The following is a 25,841-nucleotide window of genomic DNA, read 5'->3' as shown; positions in this document are numbered from 1 at the left end:
GTAACTCATTACTTTTGGCACGATGTGTCATGTCTGTGTTGCTTCCTTTTCCTCCTTTCTGTGCTTGTTCTGTCTTTGATGTTTTATCCAAATATCCTTTGTCATGTCTTGTCTTCTGAGCAAAAGGTTTCTCGCGGGCCTTGTGCAACTAAACTTGAATAAATGCAAAAGACATAACTCGGTAAATCAATACAGAATATCACAAAATGTATTGATGAAAACCCACCATAAATGCATCAAAATAGGATAAACACAATCAGTGCAGTACTGTTCTCACCAATGATAGAAGAGGAGATGTGAGTCAGGGGCGGTGGGGGTGGTTGTAGAAAGTGACTAGACCTCTTACCAGGAGAGCTTAATGGAGAAGTTACAGGTCGTTTTCCACTCGTATTGTAGGGTTTGGGGGAAGTTTTACGAAATTTATTCGCAACGAAAGTTACTTGAAATGAAATTTGATGGCAATGCATGATGAGATCGATGTTAATTTACAATACAATAGTACTGTGTTATAGCCATACCCTTCGCTTTACAATGGAATAATCCCCTTCCACTTCTCACGTTGCAGCCAGCACATGCGCCACCCCTTCAGTCGTGCGTATCAACGAGAATACAGCCTTTCGTGAAAAGTGTTCTTTACTTTATTCAATGCATTGGGAGTGTGTATAGCGACGAGTGCCTGTCATAATATTTCACAACACACACACACACACACACACACACACACACACACACACACACACACACACACACACACACACACACACCACACACACTTGGAATTACTCACACCATGGCCATGTGACAGTACAGGCAGTTCCCAGTTTCTGAACACCCGGCTTCCGAGCATCCTTTCATACGAAGGTTAGACTTTACAACCATATTTCGGTATTTAGAATGTTCAATCCATCCACATGAACAACGAGGCTTTTTTGAACATACTGTTACGAATTTGGAAGCCTTTTGCACACAGACAGTCAGCAGCCCCATAGTTCAGTTATCTCGTGAAGTATATGTGGATGTCTAATGGAAATTTCATGTGTGCGCTGTGAGTTTCTTTCGTGTTAGTTTTCTACATCAATCCCTCCACTCCTTCAGCCCCATTACGCACGTGTTCAAGGCCACGAACGTAGACGGAGTTTCCATCGCTTCAGAGCCGACTCTGCCCCAGCAAGATGGAATGTTCTTCTCATCCAATCAGGGGTGAGATCTCTTCAGTTCCAACTCCGCCTCATCAAGAAAGAATGTCTCCCCTGTCGATACTGGGGAAGGCAAAAGAGTCTCTCTCGGGGGAGGAGCACCGAGACGCCGACACGCCCCTCCTCCAATTTCGGCTGGCCACCACCACACCCGAAAATGCCCTGTCCAATCCGGAGGCGAGTTACCCGAGAGCGGATCCCTCCACCCCGTACGGGGGAGGGATAAGAAGGATCGCGAGCTGTATCCAGTGTGTCGTGGTTCCATGGAGGTCGTTCCTTGCTTCTGGTCTGCTGGGCTCTCCTGGTCGTCTGTCATCGTTCTTGGCTGGCCGGGTCATTCGTAGGATCCTGACTGCACTCATTGGATTCTGGTTCGTGGGTTCGAGTCGCACTGTGGTGGGTTGCGTTGGAGCGCTCGAGCTGGGGATTCCCTTTCCCGTCCACAGACTCTGAGCCCCACAAGTGCGAGTCGGTAAAACTGCACGAGGCGGCCAGGTACCCGACCAAACTCTAACCCCCAGCTTGCCTATCCTCCGCGGCTGGAGGGTCCAATAAAGGCCAGCTGGCTCCATTTATTTTTTGGGTGTGTGTGTCCGTCTGTAGCCAGTCTTGTAAGTAAAACTGTTAAGTGTTTGCCATTGTACATTTGCCTGCATTTATATTTGTGATTAAGTCTGCTCTGTTTTTCCCTCCCTATTGCCTTGTAAATAAATAACTGTTAAATGTTCCAGTTCGTTGTCTCTGTTTTCTTTCATTGACCCAGTATGGTTCGGGCTTGAGAATTAGGGAGGCCGATTGTGCCATAAATTGTTATTTGGGCCGGCACGGCTTTGGTAATTCCCACTCTGTTACGCCGGATCCGAGTCGGTAACAGCGACTTGGTTCAGACAAAGCCAGCCGAGGGTGTGGCTTCCCCGGTAGCTGAACCGCGCGGCTAATTAGGTAAATTGGAATCAGACAAAAAGACCCTAACCGCGCGGTCGAAATATTGGCGTCCACGGTCCATTAAGCGACCCGTCGACTTTGGAGTTATCCGGAGTGACGACCTTCAATTCCGGGTGTTCGGTGGGAGACGGCCCAACTGCTCCATCTTGCGGTCATCCTCGCCACCGAACCCAGCACCACAACAATCACTTTTTTTTCTTTTCACTTTTTTATGTTTTAAAAAAATGGTTTCATGGGGCCTTCAAACATACTGCGCAGGAAATCGGACGCTCTAATGCGGGAAAACGAACAATGTGTGGGCGAAGTGCTGAACAGCAGAATGTTGGGATTCATTTATGTTCCCATAATGCACTGGCTTTTTATTGTTTGCTTTTTTTTTGGAGGTGACATACTACACTGTTTTGTAATGTATTTGTATACATTGACCTCCCGCCAACTGCTACTGGTGTCGATCAATTGCCTAAAAAAGATTTGTACGTACACGTTTTTAGGCATTATTATTATGAACTGTGTGTATTTATATCAATTAATTCCTTTTTAACTTAAAAAAAAACACATTTAATAACGTTTTTATGTGAAATAAATAAATAGGGTTTAATTTGTGTTCGGGAACTAATGAAACACTTATTACATGTATTTAAAGAGGATTTATTGTTCCACCTTCCGGACACATATTCAAGAACACGTTGTGTTCGGAAACCATGGACTGACTGCCTGTAGAAGTTTGGCATCCTTTGGGATGGTATTGTACCAAGAGAAAACGATGGCATGAGTCGGCACCACTTGACTGCATTTTAGTTTTCTCTCGATCCTAACAATTTAGCAATCATTATATTTTTCTAATCGATCATGATTTGATTTGTGTTTTGCTTTGAACGTGTTCTCTTTGTCTCTTTCTCTGAAGCTCGTCAACTTGTTTTCCCAAGATCACAACCTTTTGAACACATTTATGAGCCTTCTTCCTTCCACACTTAGGGGCCAAGTAAGATTATGCTCATTCTCCTCATTTCATACTCGCATTCTCTGAAGAATGAATAGCATTTTGATTGTGCATTCTGTCTTCCACAAATTTGCCTCAGCTTGATTCCAAAGTTCATATTTGTTCTTACAATAAGAATTACAAAAGAACTTTGGACAAAACGCAATCAGCAGCTGTGGCTGTTGGAGAAAACCTGGATCTTCCTCCACTCAAAGTAAATATGCAACTTGCTACATGTCCGCTTGTATGTATGTGTGGATACTATATATATATATGTATATATATATATATATATATATATATATATATATATATATATATATATATATATATATATATATATATATATATATATATATATATATATATATATATATATATATATATATATATATATATATATATATATATATATATATATATATATATATATATATATATATATATATATATATATATATGTCCAACTCAAGCTGCACAAATTATGCACACATTGTTGCTTCCAACTTGTTAAGGTTGATTAGAAAATGTATGCCTGCAGAAATTATGACAAATGAATCGGTGCAAATGAAGACTATTTCGAAGAACATAACAAGGTTGCCGTGTGTCAGACAATTTAGTTTGTCGAACTTTTTGATGGTGACGGAGATGTTGCCAACGTTGACGCTCCACTTTCATGCATCATATTCTAAAGCTACTACTAGGGATGGATATATGTCACGCCTTGTAAAATCGTGAGGCCTAATGGTTGCCACATTGATGGTTCACCGACCTATCTATCTTTAATGCTTGTGAAGTCAAACGTTCGCGAGTACTGCATATTGGTTGGTCGAGTCTGTTCTTCTGTCTGTTTGCATGTCTGTCAATTGCTGACAGTTCACAATTCCACACCGATCTTTATGGAACTTCACCGACTGGTCGAGATAGTCAAAAGCTAGAAGCCTATTGTTTTAAGGTCAAAGGTCAAGGTCACAAATTTTCAATTTTCATCCGATTGACTTGAAATTTGAACAGGGTGTGCACGTTGACACTGAATTGGTTCACCAATCAAAGGCTCGAAGCTTATTGATTTGAGCTCCAAAGGCGAAGGTTGTAGTTGACTGATTTCGCAAGGTACCGTTCGTTCTATGACCGCTTGTCGATTTATTGATAAAATGATGCGCACATCAGTGCCACAAGGCAAGGGTAAGAGAATGCTGCATGTCAGTGATTTCATCATTCCTTTCACGTCGAACATACAATTTTCATTCAAGCTTCAAACCGTCATCAAGAAAAGTGATCCACCAAAGCTTGTTTATACGACCTCACCAATTCTCACAATAATCATATGCAATAAAGAACATAAGATCAGTTCAAAAATAATCATACAGTCTACCTTCATGAAGTCGAGCAGGTATCAGGCGTGTGCGCCACACATGTGCTGTCTGTGTTGAATTTGTTAGAAACCTTTCTCTTGACTGCAAAAGATTTTGACTTTCATTTTTTTTAAAAACACAAATGAGCACCATATTTCCAACCAGGATAGCAATGGATGTTCATGTTTTGATGGTGATTGAGGATGATACTCTCTGCAGAAGAACAAGCGTTTGTCCAGTTTTCGAGATGCATCACTTGCAGCAGCTGGTCAGTACGGAACACTGAGGGAGTTGTCTTTCTTTGACAAGGTGAGGCGTAGGTTAAAAAAACGGGGTTTTGCAATTGTGTGTGTGGTGTGTCCATTTGTCCAGTCCATAAATGTTGTTTTTTTTTTTTTTTTAACCATTTGAGATTTTGTCATCGAATTTTCATCAAACCTTCATGATGAGAATATCGAGAAAATAATTTTTAAAATTCGGTCAAAATGTCAAAGGGCAAAAGTCATAGTGACTAGAAATAGGCCTTATTAGCCCCTCCGCTGCATGTCGGTGCAAAACAGCTGGGTTAAAAAAAATTCTGTGTTTCTTTATTCCCTTCGCCACCAAAGGTGAAGGAGGTTATGTTTTCACCCCTTTCTGTTTGTTTGTTTGTTTGTTTGTGTACAGGATATCTCAAAAAGTTGCGGACGGATCCGGATGAAATGTTGTGGACAGGTTGGGTGTGTGACAAGGGCGAACTGATTAGATTTTGGTGAAGATCCGGATGCGGATCCAACTACTAAGATTTGAAAGTAATTCTTCACCATTGGGAGATTGGGTGAAACCTAAATATAGTACGATATCTCCAAAAAGTGTGGACGGATTCAGATGACATTTTTGTGGACAGGTTGGGTGTGTGACAAAGAATTGATGCGATTTTGGTGAAGATCCAGATCCGGATCCGGCTCCTAGAATTTTTTCAGTGATTCTTCACCATCGAGAGATAGGGCTAAACTCATATATAGCACGATATCTCAAAAAAGTTGTGGACGGATTCAGACGAAACTTGGTGGACAGGTTGGGTGTATCGCAAGGACGAATTGATTTGATGTTGGTGAAGATCCGGATCCAGATCTGGATATGAGAATTTTTTAATTTTAAAGTGATTCTTCACCATTGAGAGATGGGGAAAAACGATATAGTACTGCACAGCATGATGTTTCAAAAATGTATTGGGCCCGATATGTTCTCGTGGATCAGGCATTACGTGGTGGAGGTATGCGTTCTACCGAGTGCCCTTCTAGTTTACCATTTGTGTTTCAGTGTGTCTGTCCAGGTCATAACCTTTTTACCATTTGAGCTTTTTTCATCAAATTTTGAACAAACCCTTATTATGAGAATATGGAGAAGAAGAATTAAAATGTCTCCTTTTATTTTTTATTTTTGCTATTGTTTTCATCAAGAATACAAAGTGGATGCTGGGCTTTGCATTCTGAGATGCTTTCTAGTTATTTATTTCCCCGTACACGCAAAGCGAAAAGCGGGTCATTTATTTAGTTATGCAGTTTTTAATTATTTTTTTTCCAGAACTGATCTAAAGTAAAGTATTTGTCATAAGGAGAATCCACTGTGTTTGACGTTAAAAAAAAAAGTGAATGTCATGCATGCACAATAACGATGTTTAAATCAGCTGAGCTTATTTTTCAAACGTTAACGTGGTCTCGAGAATGTATTGAAATATTTAGTATCAGGAGGTAAATTTCATTTATCTCGAGTTCCTTTTCCTGTTTAAAAAAATCTTTACATGACAATTGGTAATGTGGAATTTGAACGATGGTTACCTATATCATGAGCTCGACTGCTCGAGGATCTGATGGGAACATTAACAGGTAAATCTCAATCTGTATTTTAACTGCATTTTATGAAGCATTGTCTCACTTGAAAATGTTCTCTTCTTTTTACTTTTAGGTACGACGAGCCTTGCGAAGCCAGGAGGTTTATGAAAATTTCTTACGCTGCATCCATCTTTACAACATTGATATTATTTCAGTATCAGACCTACTTGATCTCATTAAACCTTTTTTGGGGTGAGGCCGATCGATCATTGCCAAGTGTTTTTTTTTTTTTTTTTTTTTCCATCCCTTTGTGTTTTGTCGAACTAAAATGTGAGACAAAATGATTTAGCAGGAAAGGCAGTGGCAGCAGAAACATTATTTAGATTGAACTGGAATCCAGGATGTTTGCACCATCCAGTTTTTCCATTCGTATCAAAGGAGTATACTGCGTGGGTATGTCCAGGGTCTCCCCAATTAGACCACCCTCTCTGCTCTTGACATGCCAAGCCTCCAGAATCGATGTAGTTTGTTTGACGTCATGTATAAGACACCAGTCCCTTCCAGATCAAATCTGTGGCCAGATTGCAGGCAACAACTCGCTGTTGCTGATTGTCACCGTCCCAAGGCAGCTGCTCCATCATGTTCATCTTGCCTTTGTTTCAAATTCCTTACAGTTTCACCAATGTAGAATTTGTCATCGTCTCTACATGACAAATGGTAAACTACTCCTGAGTTGTCACCATACCATTATTAAAGTGGACGGTAGATACTTTGAGTCCTGGGAGGACTTTGTTCCATCTTCTCAAACTTGAAAATGGAGATAACAACCAACGACGCACACACGCACACATGCACACATGCACACACACACACTCCATTGAACCTACAAAACGGTTGGACAGAAATTCACCAAACTTGGTAGTTATGATCACCACATGACAAGAAGGTGCGTGGGCAATATCATTTTTAGCAACCACTGCCCCCCCGCCCCCCTGTAAACACCTGAAGAGAAATATGTAACGATGTTTTTGGGATTTGACATCTGATTCATGTGATTTAGGGTCAAGGGGGTTAAACCAAGATTTTTTTTTTAACTCTGTATTTGATTTTGGGTCATTCCTGCTAGAACTTTTTGCCATCTTTCAACTTTGCCTTCGGTCGGAAGGGTAGACGTTTGCGATGGCGCGTCATCGACTTCACTCTTAATTTACTTTGCTTGTTCCTCCATTCCTGATATCCATGAATTAAATTTAACTGTGTGAAGGCTGGTCCCAATTGAACACACTTAACCTTTATTTTATTTTCTATCTTTTATGGAACCACTGTTTCCAAACAATGTGGGCCGAATTTATGAAAAGCGCTTCGCGAGCGTCTTGCGAACACACACCTAACCTTTAAATGGTGCCAAAAACATCGTTGTATGCACACAGCTAATCGCCCGTTTAGATCGAAATTTACTAACTGAGATAAACAGCCAATCAGTTGTGCATGTCTAAGTTATGATTCAATGCCTTTTAAACATTTCTTTTGTTCAGTGTGCCATATAAGAGGTTACCGAACCAATTCACCTCAATGATTCCGCATTGGCCTTGCTTACGTCAATTTTGATTTTGTGTGTCCCAATGACGGCAACATGTCGGGAAAGAAAAGAGAGAACGATTTTTCATAAGAGTAAGGAATGGTTTTAATCACAATGTTCACCAAGGAACAATCCGAGACTGGAGAAGTGACAAGGGCGCAAATAAGAAAAAGCAGCTCACTTCTCCTCATCATAGGTTGATCCAGGTCATCTTGGACGAGATTCAGTAGCCAACGAAATGATTCCTTCGAGAGTTTGCAACGCCAAACAAATTTAATATCATCATACCTCTCCGAGGGATCACATCTATCATCGAAGATTCTTGATGCACGTCAGCGAACTACCCTATTCCTATCCCCTTCTGCCTCCTCTTGAGCTAATTCAAGCACTCCTGACACATCCATGTTCAGTGTCTCATGTAAACTACCAATTATAAACCATGCAGTGCTTGCTTCATATGCCTGGTGTTGGAATAATGGCTCGAGTAGTGGGCTTGGGATCCCAGGGTCCTGAGTTCAAATCCTGCTCAGCTGTTGAATTAATACCAGGTGGGGTTGACTGTGCCTGTCATCCTTCGGAGGACGGCAAAATGAACACCAGCATGCTGGTATCCTGTGTCGGAGTGGTGACCCGTCCAGGATTGTTCCCCAATAGCCAAGGAGACTGCTGAAGCAGCACCAACGCTCTGCACAGAGTATGGTCCCGATGGATGGATAGAATGCTTGCTTCAAGGCCTTAAACACACTCTCTAAAACGTGCCCTTGCCGACGTGTAGAAGTTTTTGCTATTTAAACGCTTGTGATTCGGTTTTGATCTGCATTAGATAATCACTGTTTGGCGAAAACGCCTTTTGTAAATTTGGCCCGACATGTTTCATCGCAATGTACAGTACTTCTTTTCTGACACTGTGTTGAGACTGGAAAAAAACATTCATGACAAACATATTTTGGTTAGGTATGCAACATGTGTGGACTCTCAATACTTGTTTTGTTGTTCTTGGTTTCAGAAAGTTTCCTGAGTTGCTTATCCAGTTCAAGCATCTTCTGGGTAAATGTTTTGGGATGTCCACGCAAAGAGACTCTCTGCAGGATCGAGTGGAAAACATTGAAATGGATTTGTCTTCTTGTAAACGCCTTGGACCGAGCTATCGTGCGCTCCCTGAAAGTTACCAGCAACCCAAGTGTAGTGGTCGCACTGCACTCTGTCGTGAGGTGTCTTTTATTTGATTTTATAGTGTTCTAACATTTCTGATTTGCGTGTGTGTGTGTGCGTGCGTGTTTCCAGCAGTTGACCAGTTTACCATTTGAACTTTTGTTATTAGATTTTCAACAAATCTTTATTATGAGAATATGGTTGCTTCTGCTAGTTGATGAAATGTACATTGAACAAACATTTAGCTGTTGTTTTTTTTATCTTGTTTGGTTTGAGTACAAAGCGCACATGGACGTGCTTTAAATTTTTCGATGCTTTCTCGTTAAGTTATACAGTTATGTCATACTTTCATCTGTTGCAGGTTTTGAACGACATCTGGGTTTCTTTTCCATCATGGTCAGAAGATTCAACCTTTGTCAGCTCCAAGAAAACTCAATATGAAGAGCACATCTATCGTTGTGAAGATGAACGCTTTGAGGTCTGTCCTTGCTTCTCTGCTTTAATCAATTCGGGTCGTCAAGTGCAACATGGGCAATCCAAAGCCATATGTATATGTTCTGAATATATCTGACTTTATGAGTTGCTCCATACGTCGAGCAGAATCGTCGACAAATAACTGGGCCGGTAAGATGGCCTAGAGGTCCCCCACACTCACCTCTAAGCTGTCTTACCTGGGTTTGAATCCTGATTCGGCTATAGACTGTCATCTCGGTGTTTTACAGGCAGGGTGATTCTTCAATGCGAGTGCCGTCCCTTGGATAGATGTTAAACTTGGCGTCCGTCTGCCGGCATTAGTTGTTGGGTGTTTAAGATCCCACGGTGTCCTTCGTTAAAAGTAGGCGAGCTATCGCCGGCACCCTGAACAAATTTCAAATTCTTGCTCTAACCTACGGAACGCTGCATCGGCGACACAGCCGCAACCCTGCAATAACAGATGCTAACCTTCAGTCAAGTACTGCATACGGACGACAACTATCTCCAAATAACTGTTTTGTGTTGTGCAGTTGGATGTGGTGCTGGAGACCAACCTCGCCACAATTCGAGTTCTGGAGAATGTGCAGAAGAAGCTCTCCAGACTCTCACCTGAAGAGCAATCTCATTTGCACCTGGATGACTGCCTTGGAGGAACGTCAGAAGTTATTAATTGCAAAGCACTGCAGCGCATTTACGGTGATAAAGCAGCCGAGGTCATTGCTGGTCTCAAACAGAACCCAGCAAACAGCATCCCAGTTGTGCTCAAACGGTAACATATTTCCTTTTTTCTTCAACGAAGCTTTATTTTCTAATGTTTTGTTTTTTTAATACATACGTGTGTGTGTGGATGTGTCTGTTTTGATTCTTTGTTTAAAGTGAGTGAGCATCTTGTATAAAGAAAAGGGGCACTCAAAATTTAATGATGAGTTCCCTTATAAGGAGTTTCAATGCAGGAGGAGGCCATGAAGCCCATCATCGTCTGCGCTAGTATTGCCAACATATGGTTGTTTGCCTGTGCTCTAGCTCCACAGTTAAGCGACAGTCGTAAAAGTGAAACTTGTTCAACTTTTATGGCGAGTTATTCGTGACATTTGTGCATCATCGTGTTGCGTGTGGTAGTCTTCGAAAATCGCTGATTTTACGCAATTTATTGACTGATTAAAGTTCAGCTTGTTGTCGATTCCAGGCGTACATCGACATATCCATCTGCAGCTTGTGTGAACTTTGAAGCCCAAAAAGGGACAACGAAAGTTCAGTGTCGTAGCGTGAATCTCACCTGTTTCCTTAACTATTTTACAAACCTTCATAAACAATAAAGTGTGTGTGTGTGTGTGTGTGTGTGTGTGTGTGTGTGTGTGTGTGTGTGTGTGTGTGTGTGTGTGTGTGTGTGTGTGTGTGTGTGTGGTTTGGTTGTTATCTCCATATTTGTGTTTCAGAAGGTCGAACCGAGTCCTCCCAATACGCAAAGTCCTCCGTTTCAATAAGGATTGCGATTCATGGGCCAAGCTGTGACATTTTGTTGTCGTTAAAGTTTTGTTCCGAGGGCTCTTTTGAGGATCGTCATCGAGCCCTGGCAGCTTCCAACTGGAGTACGTTTGTAGTAATATTCCCGGGGATGGTTTGTAGGATCTCCGTGAGTTTCTTCTTCATCGTTCCTGTTACTCCAATTATTGCTGGTTCTATTTTGACTATCTTCAGCTTCCAAGATCTTTTCACTTCATCATTGAGGTCTTGATATTTGGTCATTTTCTTGATGATTGCGGTTTGGATGGAAATCACTGCGTACTGAAACCTCAATTAGCAATGCTGTTTTCCTTTTTTGTTGTAACTCCATATGATATCTGGTCGCAATGATTTGTTGTCGATGTTCACTCTCGATGGGATCATCAGGACGTACATGAGCATTCCGTCCTCGTTTTCAATGATTGCTTTTAGTTCATGTTTCCATGAGTTTCCTGAAAATGGGATATTGATGTTTTTGCAGATGTGCCAGTGGATTGTTCGACATACCTTGTTGTTCCTTTGTGTGTACAGCTGTTAGAAAGGGGTTATTGTGCTAGGAGTTTGATTTGGTCACGTGAGGTTTTTATATGTCATTGTAATCTCTTGTTTAAGTTTGGTTGGTTTTCGTGTAAACACGTTCCTGTAGCATTGGAAGTTGTGTGAAATAATAATAATAATAAAAAAATGGATAATGTTTTAAAAAAAAAACTTATTTATTTTATATTCATTCATGAATTAAACCGTAAGTGTGTCATATGTGTTTACTGGAAATGGATCTTCATTATAAATAGAGGGCCGGTGTGTTGTGTGTGCTGGTGGATTCCTTTGTACATTCTGTAGAGTTAAGGGTTGGAAGTGTTAAGGTATTTCTGGTGTGAGTTGGGGGTGGGGTGGAGGGATGTGCGAGCTTTTTGTTGGTGTGTGGTTTGTATGCTTTCTATTGGTGTGTGTGTGTGTGTGTTGTTTCCATCTCTTTCTTTTTCTTTGTCGATGGAAGGGTGAATCTTGCAAATAGTTTTTGCAGAGTTCACTTGGCTACGCCTGGATGGGTTTGAGGGTCGAGCAACAGCCGAAGCCAGAATCCTATCCAGGTTCCTCATGATGACTCCAGCGCTGTATTTGGTCAGTTATTTCATTCTGATGTGAGTTTTTTAATCCCGATAGGAGGTGGCTCATGCTTTGTTTCGACCTTGCAAAACTTACGCTTGTCCGATTGACTCAGTCCCACCATCAGGCCAAAAAAAAAAAAATGTTGCATTGGCGTAACGGGTCACTGAAAAATAGGGTAGGTCGGTCGGGATCTTTTTTTTTTTTTCTTTTTTTTTTTCCTAATAAATCCCAAAATTTTTGGATAATAAATCCTAATAAATCCCTCCCAAAATCTCCCCCGGCTCGAGTACCACCCTTTTTGTCGGCGGGTTCTGTCCGAAACACTTCCGGGTTTTTGCGATCGCGATCGCAATCAACAAGATACTTGAAATCGATAGCAAAAAAAAAAAAAAAAAAACGTAGGGTCGGGCGGGTTACGCCAATGCAACATTTTTTTTTTTTTGGCCTCATCTTAAAACTGTTGGTGTGGTGTCCTTGGTCTTGGGTATTTATTATGATGCATTTTTCATCCCAGTTGAGATGATCTCTTCTGAGCCATTGCAATGAGCCTTCTTCATCCATGTCCAATCTGTCTGACTTTTCTTGTTTTTTTTTTTTATTAAAAAAAATCTTCCTGCTCTTTTGTCATTCTCTCAGTTGTCAGTGCATATCTGTTGATATTTCATTTTATATCTCTATTTTATCTTTTTTGCAATCATTGGGGCTGTATTCGTTGCTGTTTCGCTTTTATGTGTTACATGGGCAATTTTCAAAATAATGAAGCCTTTGTGTGACATAAGGGTCAAAAATTGAAAATAATTTTCATGAAATGCAACTGTGATTTTGTGATAGCCATATGTCTAGTCTTTTAAATGTTTTTTAGTTTTCGTTCCTGACACTCATGGTTTCAGAATAAAATTGGTTTACATTTTGAGGGATTTGCTTAATTTTTTTTTTTTGTATCAACATCAATAGCTTTGAGTGTAAAATTACATTAATACACCTCATTCTGCTGTGTATTTTAGCAGCTGACATATATCTCACAAAATGTACAACCGTATACCGATGTCATGCCAAAAAAAAACAAAAAACATTTTTAGGCAGATTTCAAAATTTTTCCAATGATTCCAATCCATGAGATAAAATAAACGAGGTAACAAAAGCTCTGTTATCTAACATAGAATAGTCAAGCATGTTCACAAAAAGAATTCACTGCATTCAAGTTTTAATTGCAAATCAGTTGGCGTATAGTGCCGGATAATAAACAACCTGCAAAGTTGAAATTTTGTTACATTCCAGACACTTATGTTGCACTCCAGACAACACTGAGTGAGAATTTATAAAGGACACTGTGCAAGGAAAATATAAGACAGCCAAACAAATTATATGAAATTAGACACAAGAAATGTAGTACAAATAAAAAATATCTCCAAAATCAACATTAACATATGATATTCCCCTTAATTTGCACTCTTTTCAAAATAAAACCGTTTCACATTGCGTGAAATTTATTTGAGAGTACAATTGTTCCCCTTACCCTACAGTGTTATGACTAACAATGACCATCACTTCCATACATATTTTTATTCATCACTTGCCACATTATGCAAAAACAACATCCAAATCAGGAGTCGCCTGTGTCTATATATGTACTTTCATTGATTAACTTGAGGAACTTCTATGAATGTCACGCTCAAATGCGTTACACTCCAGACATTTTGACACTAATTTTGATATTTACAATCATAATTATACTATCAGTGTTCTTTTTTTTTCAGAAAAATATTATTCCAGTTAGTTTACATGTAATAACATTATATTTACATATGTACTATTGTTATTTCTTGTTTTAAAGAAGATTAAGTGAAAGGTTTCATTATTTTGAAAATTGCCCACATCTTCTATTCGCACCTGTTTTTGGAAATTTTTTTTGCAAGGTTGGTTAGTGATACCTTCTCTGGCTTGCTGTCTTCATGTTTGCGTGGAAATTGGATTATGTAGTCTGTTGCACTTTTGACATACTCAGCCAATCCGACTGTTGTCATTGTGTGCACTTGGTTGAGTTCCAACAGGCCGCTACCTCCTTGTCTCGGCGGGTACATTCTCGAGATGCAATGGTTTTTGTAAAACATTTTGTGGATAGTGAGGAGTTTCCTTGTTTTGATATCCAGTTTATTGTTCTGCAGCTGTATTGGAATGCTGGCATTGCTAGTTGTCTTTGATTTTGTTTCTTGGGTAGAGGTATGTTTTCAGGATCAGCCTCGTTCTACACAGGTATTCTTTGGCAATTGTTTTGCACATTCTTTGGTGACACACCTGGGGTCCTCTTCTACTCTGAGGTATTTGTATAATGCTTCATTGTCTCGCCTCCTGTATTGTTGTAAATCTTCACTCCTGTTATTTCGATCTTTCCTTCTGAGTTCTGCAGGATCGGTGGGGTATTCCACGGATCCTTTGATTTCTCAACCAGTTTGATTTCTTGGGGATTTATCTTGTACATTTGCAAGCATGCTATCATCCATGAATGTGGGATGCTGTCAAAAGTTTTGTTCTTGTCATTTTCGTTTTCGAGTATAGTCTTGTTTCGGAGTAAATGGTCTATTGTTCTGCAGCACCCACTCTTACATCCCTTCTGTTCTGCCTCTGAGCCTGCTTGTTGTTAGGTGTTGGTAAATCATTTCTGTGATTTATTCCTGTTAAAGGTTTGTAAGTTATTGGCTAGTATTTGTGAGGTAGTTGGGTTTCTTCTGATTTTGAGATGAGGAAGGTGTTACCTTCTGTGAACCATTACCTGTTCCCCTTGGATAGGTGAAGTGTATGTGTGCGCTTGCTTGTTTAAATTGTAGTACAGTACTGCATTACCTGTGGCCAAAAACGGAAAGTTATCGCAATTTGCTCTGCAGTTGAGATGGTGTCCTTGAAAGTCGTGTCTGTGTCTGTCTGTCTTTCTATCTGTGTGTCTCTCTGTCTTTGTCTCTCGTCTCTCTCTCGTCTCTCGTTTCTCGTCTCTCGTCTCTCTCGTGTCTGTGACTGTGTCTCCCTCTCCCTCCATGTACTGACACACTCCACTACCGAATTAAAGAGCGTTTGCTGAATAGCTTGTTCCTGCTGTCGTAGAATAATGAAAACGGTTCAGTTTGTACCTGAATAATCGATTTATTTAGTTGGAAAGCTGATAAGCTATTTATTTATAACAAAAGTCCGTTTAATCACAACGATTGCTGTTTTAAAAGCACTTCTTTCCGGGATTGAAGAAGAATATGCAGGAATGTGAGTTTAAGGCAGCGGCACGTTCCCAGAGGGAGTCGGTATTTACTATCCAATATAGGTACCAGGTCCCTTATCTTCTATAGCAAGTCTGTTGTACCCTTTACACCCACAGCCACTTCTTTCTCCTCACACGAAGTTGGTGACATACCAGTGTGAGTGCCAAAGAAAGAGTGCTCAGAGTTTTCACCATTCTCATACTCTCCCTGCATTTCTTCTTTTACGCCAATTTGTTTTACGAAAATAGTGTCGCCGCCAACCACATGGTGTGAATCAAGACTCATCGTCTGATCTTGTTTCGTCACGTTGGTGTTGTCAGATAGTGTGTGGCAGCCTTTAGACTCCTGGAGAAGCTGGTACACAATACATTGAAAGAAAAAAATCCAAACAAGGAAACAGTGCTGAATTTGGTTTTGTTTTGTTGGTAAATTCAGCGATACCTACTTGTCTTGTGTACGATTATGGACAACAAACGTTTACTTTCGCCATATTCGCCCAAATAGTAAATGGAACTTACTTTGTCTGGTTTTTGTTGTTGCACGCTGACAATAACCCCTTGCATGCCAAATGTAAACTCAACAGAGCAACTATATAAGCTGTGCAGTAAATGTATCCAAATGAGTTATCGAGCTTTTGGCCACTTGTCTTCGATCTTCCCTTCATTTTATACATTATACAGTGTATATTTTTTTTCCCCATGAGCAGTTTGAAAGCACGTGAAGAGGAATGGCGTGAAGCTCAGAAAGGGTTCAACAAGTTGTGGCGAGAGCAGAATGATCGTTTTTACCTCCGCTCGCTGGACCCTTGTGGTCTGACATTTCGCCAGCTCGATACCAAAGCACTACGTTCCAAAAGTCTGCTGAACCAGATTGAAGAAGCTTTCGATGAGGCAAATGTTTTGTTTTATTTGACGATCGTTTCCTTATTGGAAATTTTTCATGTTAATGTGAAAAAAACAATTGATGAAACATCGATTCGCAAAACTAGGCAATTGGGAATAACGAAATTATTTTCTAATCTCACATCCTCTTTTTCTTTTCTTTTCTTTTATTCCAGCGCCAAGAACTGATGACAACAGGGCAAGTTCAGGCATTCAGCAGTCCCCACATCTCCCTAGATTACCCAGACCACACTTTGCACACAGATGCCACTGCTCTGTTGCTTCACGACTTAGGCAGTCATACGGGCCCGGCCACGGCAGAGTTACAGCACACCCGTGATTTGCTTTTCATTTTCCTTCCGATGTTACTATTTGCTCCACAACTTCACCCAGAGGACTTCGTTTTGGATAAAAGTTCCGGAAATGAAGATGAAAGTGTTTCTGAAGAAAAGGAAGACCACTCACTGGGCTCTCCTTGCGAGCAAGAAAACGCAATCCAAAAAACCTTTGCACAAGGTATATTATTGGTGTCTAAGGTTTAGTTGTTTTTGTGTAGAATCTGTTAAACTGTGTTGTCTAAATTTAACTCTGCTTTTATAATCCACAGCCTGCAATCCTGGTGCAGCTGACAGCGTATACAGCCTTTTCTTTGCAAACTCGACATGGTACATCTTCTTGCGGTTGCATCAGATCCTCTGTACTCGACTGCTTTACATCCGTGAACACGCACCTGAAAGTGTGCCAGCCAAAAATCAGGCTTCGCTTGCTCAAGGTGGCAACCCTCAAACAGAAACCGCCATCTCCCCTGCAGACACAACAGAGGAAAAGGTCAACTCAGAGCCAGGTAAGAGGAAGTTATGAACCAATGAGGTTGTCGCTTCACTCTGAAAGGTAAAGTTAGGATCGTTTACTACTTCCTCGATTGTGTTGCAGTGCCTGATGAAGATTGGCATCTGCATGAAGATGTAAACCATTGATTATGCACGTGTCTCGTTTAATTATTTTTTTGGGGGTGGGGGGGGGGGGTTCTAGAAAAGGAAGCAAAGGGTGGCAGTGGTTATGCAGCCTTCCTGGCACTGACCCGACGATTACTTGATGGGGAGATGGAGCCGTCGGAGTACGAGGATGCTCTGCGGGACTTGCTGACGATTCACGGCTTTGTAGCTTACACCATGGACCGTCTAGTGCACCATGCCTGCCGACAGGTATCGGCTTCCAGTAGCATTATTCATGTGCGGCTGTTCCACAGCACGCTTGGAAAGGCGCTCTACTCATACATGTTGTATATGATATTTGCCTTTATGTGCAAATGCCATCGTTGCTTTTTCAATGAATGTTTGAAACAGTTGCACGAAGTTAATCATACCTGATTCTTGTTTAATAGGAACATGTAACTTTCCCTATTATATCCTACAGTTTTTTTTTTTTTTTTTTTTTTTGTATCCAAAGTCAAGACTTGTGGAAGAGATAGAACACTGAATGGATCATGTTGCAACATTGCAACATAATAAAAGGAGATGGGAGAGAGAGAGATAGAGATAGAGGAAAGGGGGAGGGAGAAACACCAATAGCTCGGGAAAATTGGACAAACAACGTGTGGGGAGAAATGAGAGGTAGGGAAGAACGCATGGAGGGGGGGGGGTGGGGGGGTGGACAAGATGGATACAGAAGCAAACTCTCAGGAAGGAAAAACTGGAAATTTGGAAGGAGGTATGCTTAGGAATGTGAGAGGGGGGTGTTAATGAGGGTAGAACAGATCATGGGTTTTGATTGGGGACGATCTGAGGTGGTGGTGAACTGTCTTGAACACTTGGGGGGGGGGAGGCCCCTCCAGTATGTCCAGAGTCCACAGTCGCATGTCCACAGGCCTCTCCAGTAAGGAGTCATTTTACTCAGTAATTAACTTTTTTCAAAATGGAGCAGTTTCACCGTTGTAGACATGCCGACCCATCGATTCACTTCACACACATATTGCTTGTCTAACTACGAGTCTCAATGACGATGTAAAATCAAGTGAAATGCATGAACAAATATTAGCTTTCTAGTGACAGCAGGAACTGCGAAAACTCAATGTTGTGCTGCGCCTTCTTTTTCACACGCACACGCACACGCACACGGGCGGACGTGCTTCCTTTCAATACTCGATCAATTTATAATAATGCACGATGTATAAACAACGTTTGTGGGTTTGCAGCTTCAGCAATTGGTGTGTGATGAGGCATGCATATCACTGGTGAAGCTGCACAGAGAAGCGCGTGCTCGAGGTGCGGGTGGCGGTCTGTGCGTATCGCATGCTGTACGCGCTCCACTGGAGGCCTGTTACCACCGACAGGCTGAGCAAATTGTAGCCGATGACAACTGCTTCAAGGTACATTTCTGGATGCTGCACGCTCACCTGCAAAACGTTTAATTGTTCCTGTACCTTTTGTTAAGAGGAAGAACACAGTTAAAATGTCTTTCATTGTTTAAGATCATGATGAGAACATTCTGAAAAACAGGTTTGCTTGCTTCAACTACAGGCATTTGAGCTTTTTTTCATTTTAATGAGGTCATAGGTGACATGGTTTGGCAGCTGTGATTTTAATTTTTTTTTTTTAAAGAATAAACCTTTAAAAACCTTCTCGAGAACGGCTTGACAGATCGAGGGTAAACTTCACCCACATGTTCCACAAACATTGGGGATACCAGGATGTTCACGAATAATTAATAGGTCACATGGTGCGGCAGCCATATTGGATTGAACGAAAACCTTTGAAAAACTCTTTCTCTTGAAATGCTTCATCAATCGACCTGAAACTTCACAACTACGATCTAGTAGTCATGGCGAATACATGTTTTAAATTTCAACTTGATTGGACCAATGGTCTGGCAGCCAGAATTGTTTAACATTTAACAAACAAGGGATGCAGGCAACGATAAGGGAAAATGCAAATGGTGGACAATATGGACACAGGATACATCAGCAAAATTGTATTTGACCCGTTTGTTTTTTGTCAAGGTCTGAGGAGAGGGGAGAGACTGCTGTCTGTCTGTCAGAAGGATCAGAGATGTCACGGCAGAGGGTGTAGTCATCAGCAAAGAGATAAAAAGGATTTTCCAGAGTCAGTGAGATCAATGTGAAAATTAGGAATAATATGGGGCCGAGAACATTGCCTTGTGGTACTCCAGCCTTGCCAGGCAGAGAAGATGAAAGGGTTCCGTTGAGAGCCCACGCGTTGACTTGAGAGGGGAGCAAGTCAGGATTCCAAGAGTCGAGTTGGCCTTGGATTCCGTAAGCAGACAGTTTGCAGAGCAAGGCAGGATGCCAGACTGTATCAAAGCTCAAGATATGTCAAGAGAGATGGCCCTGATCTCTTATCTGATATTGAGGGCTTCCACCATTTTATGTCAACTGCAATGATGGATTCAATGACCTTGCTGATGATTGCAAGTACAGTAAGCTGATTGGGCTGTAGTTAAGGGGATCCGTTTTTGCACCTTTTTTATGTAATGGTGTGATGTTGGCTGATTTCCAATTTCCCAGGTGGATTTGGGAGACCAGGACTGAAGTGTTAAAAAAACAAAACAAATGTGAAGTGCGAATGTCGAAACAGGTCACACTTTATGACCCACGAATACATGGGGTCCGGGAATAGCGAATCGGCGTATGGTGGGGTCTGACAGTATATTAAAATAATCAAAGCAGATCACAGAAAGGTGAAACAACGTGGTTCAGCAGATGAACCGTATGGCACAAACTGCATGCGTAATACCGCTATTGACTGTAGGGTGCTCGTTAAGTGGCTTAAGCACTCAATCAAGTACTCCAACGGAACGCCTGGCTTTGCAAGCGATTACCAATTGCCGTCGATCCAACGATGCACCCGGAAATGTCCGTGCAATGTGCGAGTTGGACAAATCAACACGTTTTGGGGGAGTAGGAACTGCTGATACTTTCAAATCGAGAGCTTAGATTTTGTAATGACGTTTAGTTTTTAAGAGATTCTCGGTTATTCATTTTCGCAAATTAAATAAAGCCACGAACGCTTACATCTCCAGGCGTTTATAAGCATTGCAATGTACCCAGCGATTCATAGCTATGATGAACAGGCATTTGATGATATGGGTGAGGAAACTGGGGGGGAAAAAAATATTGTTAAATCGTTGTGGCCTGTTTCAAGTCAAGGCACGGTTGAGCAGGCCAAAAAACATGGTGGCTTCAGACCCCAGCGAGGTTACCCAGGAAACGCCTCAAGACCCCAGACAGCGAGGTGGCCGAGGATTCCCTGATGAAGGTTATAATTAAATATGATGTTATGTTCAAAAGGGGTGTTTTAATTTACCCAAACAACCAATTTTCACTCTTGCACTTCCTTGGAGGTTTCTTAGTTTTATGCAAAGTTTCAGGCTGATCGGTTTCATGGTTTTGGAGTTATGGAGGGGACACACTGACACACACACACACACACACACACACACACACACACACACACACACACACACACACACACACACACACACACACACACACACACACACACACACACACACACACACACACACACACTCGCACACTCACATACACAGCCTTTTATGAGTACAAGATGAGCACACTAATTTTTATTGTGGTCATTGTGTGTTCTAGGTCATGTTTATCCAGAGTGGAGAACATGTTGTTATGACAATGGAGTTGCTGGATTCTGAAGAGGAGTCAACAGAAGACACATTTGAAATTGAAGTAGGTGGATAAGTGTATTTTCATTGATGAGTGTTTCAAGAGCATGGTAATGTGGTTGGTAACAACAATCCCAAAATTGAAAGTCCAACCTTAGATTATTTTTTGCTAAAAGCAAGTCCTTTGGCAGAAGGTCGTCGTTTCTTATGCACAAGCTTCTGTCTCTAAACTTGATAACAAATCTTGAATCAAAACCTGGTGTTGGCTTTATAGTTAAGATGGACGGCTTAAGATCTCAAGGTCCGATGGTGAAGCCCCTGACAATCCGTTAATTAACACCAGGTGGGTCGACTCGGTCTGTCATCCTTCCGGGGTCGGCAAAATGAGTACTAACTTTGGGAAATAAGCCATTCGAGTATCCAGAGTCAAAGTGGCGACCCGTCCAGGATTGTGCCCCCGAGCCAATGAAACTTCCTCGGCAGCCCTATGCTCCTCGTGGTGTGAAAGGCTTGGAAAGCAATATATATTTATATCTTGAATCCAGTTGAGAATCGAACCCAGACTCGATTCAACATAACACAGCATCATATGAAAGTCAAACCTCTGCTCCATGCTGTCGGACATCGTACATGCAAAAAAAGTTCTATAATCTCCTCTTTGTTCTTCCATAAGAAGAACTTCTGGCTGGCAAATCCACAAATTACGTAATTTTTGGTCAGCCTTCTTGGGAGTTTAATGTGTCTCAAATAACATTATTCTTTGATGGATCATATCCCTGAGCTCACCTCTTAAGCCAGCCGCTACCCCAGAATTCTCTGCAGGGAGAATTCCCTCCTCTGCTTACAGCATTGTACAAGGCCTCGATCCGAAGAAACGGCTCCATGCGGACTGCTCTCTTTTTATTTGCATGCAAAATCTTTTATTTTCATTGTGCTTTCAAGCCTATTGCTGAATAATGGGAACATTAAAGCATGTTTGGGAATTTGCAAAATGAGCTTGTCATAGATTTGGGGGGGGGGAAATGGAAATTGTAAGACACTAGTGAAGAACCCCACCTTGCAGACAGGTTAATTCTCCCACTCCTGCGATATCTACGGCATATTTTATTAAGACTTGTAACATCCACTCCAAGGTGGCACTATATGATGCACATTTTCGTCGACTCGTACAGAGAATTTGCATCCTCCACCACCTTGAACCCCCAGGACGATGAATTTTTATTTTTATGCCTCTGCAGCTGGAGCATTGTGTTTTTGGGTTGTTCGTCCAGCTGTGCGTGCGTAGCAGATTTTCATTACCGTGATAACTTGTGAACCACTGAAGGGATTTCGACCATACTTGGTACAAATATGTACTACGATGCAAAGCTGAACCGATTCAATTTTGGGGTCAAAGGTTGGTGGTCATGTGATCGTTTATTGGAAGTCTTTGTAACCACAATAACTTGTGAACCAAAAAAAGGGATTTCAATCACACCTTGACACGAGCATGGAATGCGATTCAAAGATTAACCGTTTCAATTTAGGGTTCAACAGGTCAAGGGTCATGTGACCTTTGAAAATCTTTTTGCAGATCACAACTCAAATTGGAAGCATGTGATGTTTTCTTTCTTTGATTTATCTCTCATTTCTCTCTTGTGTGACCTTTCGTTGAGACAAAACACATCAGTGGGTTGACATCGAACATTGGTAGAAGCAATGACGCATTCGCGTAAAATTCTGTTTTCCTGTTTTTTTTCACCTAAACTCTTCCTGAGCACACCCCGAGTACAACGAGCAATTTTCAAATCATCGCAGCTGTTCAGGAGTGCATAGAAATCAACCAAACACACAGTCACTTCTCAAATTATACATGTCATGATAAAATCCATTTCGTTTTTCAGACAAAATGTTTCAACAGATTTATTTTTCAGAATTGGTCAAACTATGTGGAGCATTATACGAATTCTGAAGACGTCGGTGTGGAAATTCATCTCTCTCAGAAACCTATTTTCTTACGTCGGTAAGTTTTACCACCTCATCACTTTGGATATGTATTGCTCCTCAGAACTAAAATTTTGCTCAAAGGTGCTGTTTACATCTTATTCAGAGGAAAGGTGGCATGAAAACTTTCACTATTTCTCATTTCTTTTGTGTGTAAAGCACACAAAATCCCCCCTCCCCCCCCCCAAAAAAAATACCGATCGATGTGTCGAAAATAAATCAATAAACACGTAGTTGTCGCTGCTGTTCGCTTTTTCATTCTTCTCTCTTAATTGTGCAGAAACCTTCAACGGCAGCAAACGATGGAAAATATGATTGCACAATGGTATCGATCGAAACAACACAAGAGCAATCTCAAAGTCGTAGAGGACTTGGAATACCGTTTTCGCTTCAACTCTTTCCAGCTCCAGTTCGTGGCAAACTCCGAGGATTACTTTTACAGGCGCGGTTCCCTCCATCGAGCGAGGCAGGTACGTGCGACGGCTGTTTTATCGACACGCGATTAGGTTGGTTCACATCGTGTCACGGGGACGGCGGTTGGGGGTTGCAGGAGGAGACCATTTTTTCCCCATGTGATCATTGGAGAAACATGTTTTTTTTTTGGATGTTTGACAGCATCGGTTTGGAGCAAAACGACTGCAGGCCTGGCATTGTTGGTTGGCAGAACGAGCACGGAAAGGTGGTCTTTTAAAAGAGCAGGACCGTGCTACGCGCATGTGGTTTATGGGACTCAACCAAGAGAGCAGCACTATTATGGCGGTATGTCTGCAGATCATGGCGAACGGTCGTTCTGTGAACGTGTATCGTTCGGTGATGTGCACGTCGAGACTACCCGACTCCCCTTGAATACACTCCACTGCTCCTACGTTACTTGTTTGTCGTCACCTCGGGGTTAATTGCCCGTGGCCACTTTTACCTGTTATGAAAGAACCCATTTGTTTATCAAAAATAATAGCCAATTAAAATAACTCAATAACACTTTAATAATTTGAACGATACAGTGGACTTTTGTTCACAGTCCTTTGAGATTAATTTTGATAAGAATCCAGCTATGATGGGATATTTTATCAAAAAATCAAATACTTTAACGAGTCGACAGTAACATGCAAGTACCGGCAATTCCTTGCAGCTCGTTTAAAAAATATATATATATTTATATAAATCATCCTTGTGGGGAATTGATATGCGTATTATATTATTAAATTCTGAAGTGTGAAGCTTGGGATAAAATAGTAGTCGCTGATGTGGCTTGTTTTGAAGTTGGAGATTCATTCATTCATTTGTGGCTGCTGCCTGTGGCTGCTGGTTTGCATTGATGCTGGGAGTGCAGCTGTGCCACTGATGCAATGCCACTTATCGGTTAGGGTCGGAATTTGTAATTTGTTGAGGGTGCCGGCGATAGCTCACTGGCTCTTTGGGAAAGACTCCCTGGGATCTTTCACATCCACCAACTAATGCTGGTAAACGGAACACCCAGTTTAACGTTGATCCGAGGGACGTCTCACACATTGATGCCTCGCCCTGCCTGTGAGACACCAGAATGACAGATTATAGCTGGGCTCAGATTCTAATCCAGGCGAGCTTGCTCAGAGGTGAGCCTGCGTACCTCTTGGCTATCCTGCCAGCCCTATAAAATACCCTAACATCACGCGTTCATTCAGAAGTGTAGAACTGAATACCGAGATTCCTTTTGTGATGTGAAACAAGTGTTCAGTTGTCACATATCACTGCAGGAAATGATAACCAGTGATGGATGTTTAAGTTTCCTGGCTTTATACTTGTTGGTCGTTTCATGAAAATCACTTTGTAGGAAATAAAACGTGCCATTCCTTGAAAAGTCTGATCTACTGATGGCCTACAAGGCCTTTGTGAGCAGCTCCATTGAGTACTCCTTCGCTTGGGCTCGAGCCCCAGCATCACTTGTCTCGCTCCTGGAATCTGTGGAATTTGAAGCTCATTTTGTCTGCACTTCCTACCTACCTTTTTCCTCCACCACCTCAACCCCCTCCCCACCATAACCCCACGCCCACCCTTTTCACTTCAACTGGAGTTTTATTTTTCCTCCAATACCATCGACTCTCCGTTTCCAGTTCATGACATCTCCAAATGGTAAAATGATGGGGAGGAGGGGGAAAACTACTGCCATCATTCTTTCATCTTCCACTCCATCATATTCCGTACTTACACAATTCTCAGGTGCCCCCAAGTGGAAAGCACATGCCAGTCTTTCTTTAGTAGAACAAAGTAGTTGAAGTACCAGGTGTTTCCCGGGCAAATTCAATGAAATATGTATTTAAATATTTCCTGCATGATAAATTGGGGAATGTTGGCTTTATGGTTTCGTATGAATTACCAATCTTGAGCGTTGAAAAATGCACTTGGACCGAACGCTTTCCCTTTTTTTTTTTAAAGTTCTTGTTATTTTTTTTTAAATACAACAAATCACGACAACCTCAACGTATGATCGTCACGAAACGTATTTATTACTCGATCGCTTCCGGGGAAATAAAAAGTCAGGCAGTGTATAAGCACATGACCCAATCGAGGCCTGAGGGCCAATTATCTTATTTTATTGTTTATATATATTTTTTTAATCCAAACAAAGCCCTCGACCTTCTCTGGATGAAAGAGGCCATGGAAAATGTGGTTGCACTGGTTCCTGCAGGGTCTGAATGCATAACAAACTAGAAGGGCACTCAGTAGGGCGCATACCTCCACCACGTAATGCCTGATCCATGAGAACATATCTGACCCAATACATTTTTGAGACATCGTGCGAAATATTGGTTGAGCCCTATCTCTCAATGGCGAAGAATGACTTTAAAAATGCTCGTAGTCGGTTCCGGATTCGGATCTTCACCACAATCTAATCAGTTGGTTGTGGTCACACACCCAACATGTCCACAAAATTTCATGTTTACCCCAACAAGGTGGGGGGGGGGGGTCATGTAGGTGCTTGGAGGGGTGCAGAG

At 41.5% G+C, this 25,841-nt stretch overlaps 1 protein-coding gene across 1 annotated transcript in view; it reads left to right on the top strand.

Annotated features, from left to right (window-relative positions):
• Positions 1 to 24,706, top strand: part of LOC147013538 (paired amphipathic helix protein Sin3b-like) — a 51,803-nt gene extending 27,097 nt beyond the window's left edge. The window contains 16 exon segments of the mRNA XM_085855408.1: positions 3,046 to 3,123; positions 3,221 to 3,334; positions 4,695 to 4,784; positions 6,423 to 6,541; positions 8,875 to 9,079; positions 9,382 to 9,498; positions 10,025 to 10,263; positions 16,059 to 16,242; positions 16,410 to 16,749; positions 16,841 to 17,077; positions 17,266 to 17,438; positions 18,428 to 18,601; positions 20,858 to 20,950; positions 22,800 to 22,888; positions 23,150 to 23,339; positions 23,485 to 24,706. Coding sequence (XP_085711534.1) covers positions 3,046 to 3,123; positions 3,221 to 3,334; positions 4,695 to 4,784; positions 6,423 to 6,541; positions 8,875 to 9,079; positions 9,382 to 9,498; positions 10,025 to 10,263; positions 16,059 to 16,242; positions 16,410 to 16,749; positions 16,841 to 17,077; positions 17,266 to 17,438; positions 18,428 to 18,601; positions 20,858 to 20,950; positions 22,800 to 22,888; positions 23,150 to 23,339; positions 23,485 to 23,715 — 2,673 coding nt within the window. The 3' untranslated portion in view covers positions 23,716 to 24,706.
• Positions 24,707 to 25,841: the final 1,135 nt, after the last annotated feature.

The sequence above is a fragment of the Eptatretus burgeri genome, chromosome 14 (genome assembly GCF_056783735.1).
Source record: "Eptatretus burgeri isolate ZD-2024b chromosome 14, Ebu_testis_v1, whole genome shotgun sequence".
NCBI classification, from domain to species: Eukaryota; Metazoa; Chordata; class Myxini; order Myxiniformes; family Myxinidae; genus Eptatretus; species Eptatretus burgeri.
The sequence above is the reverse complement of the archived record's forward strand: the minus strand, read 5'-3'. Positions and strand labels throughout refer to the sequence as shown.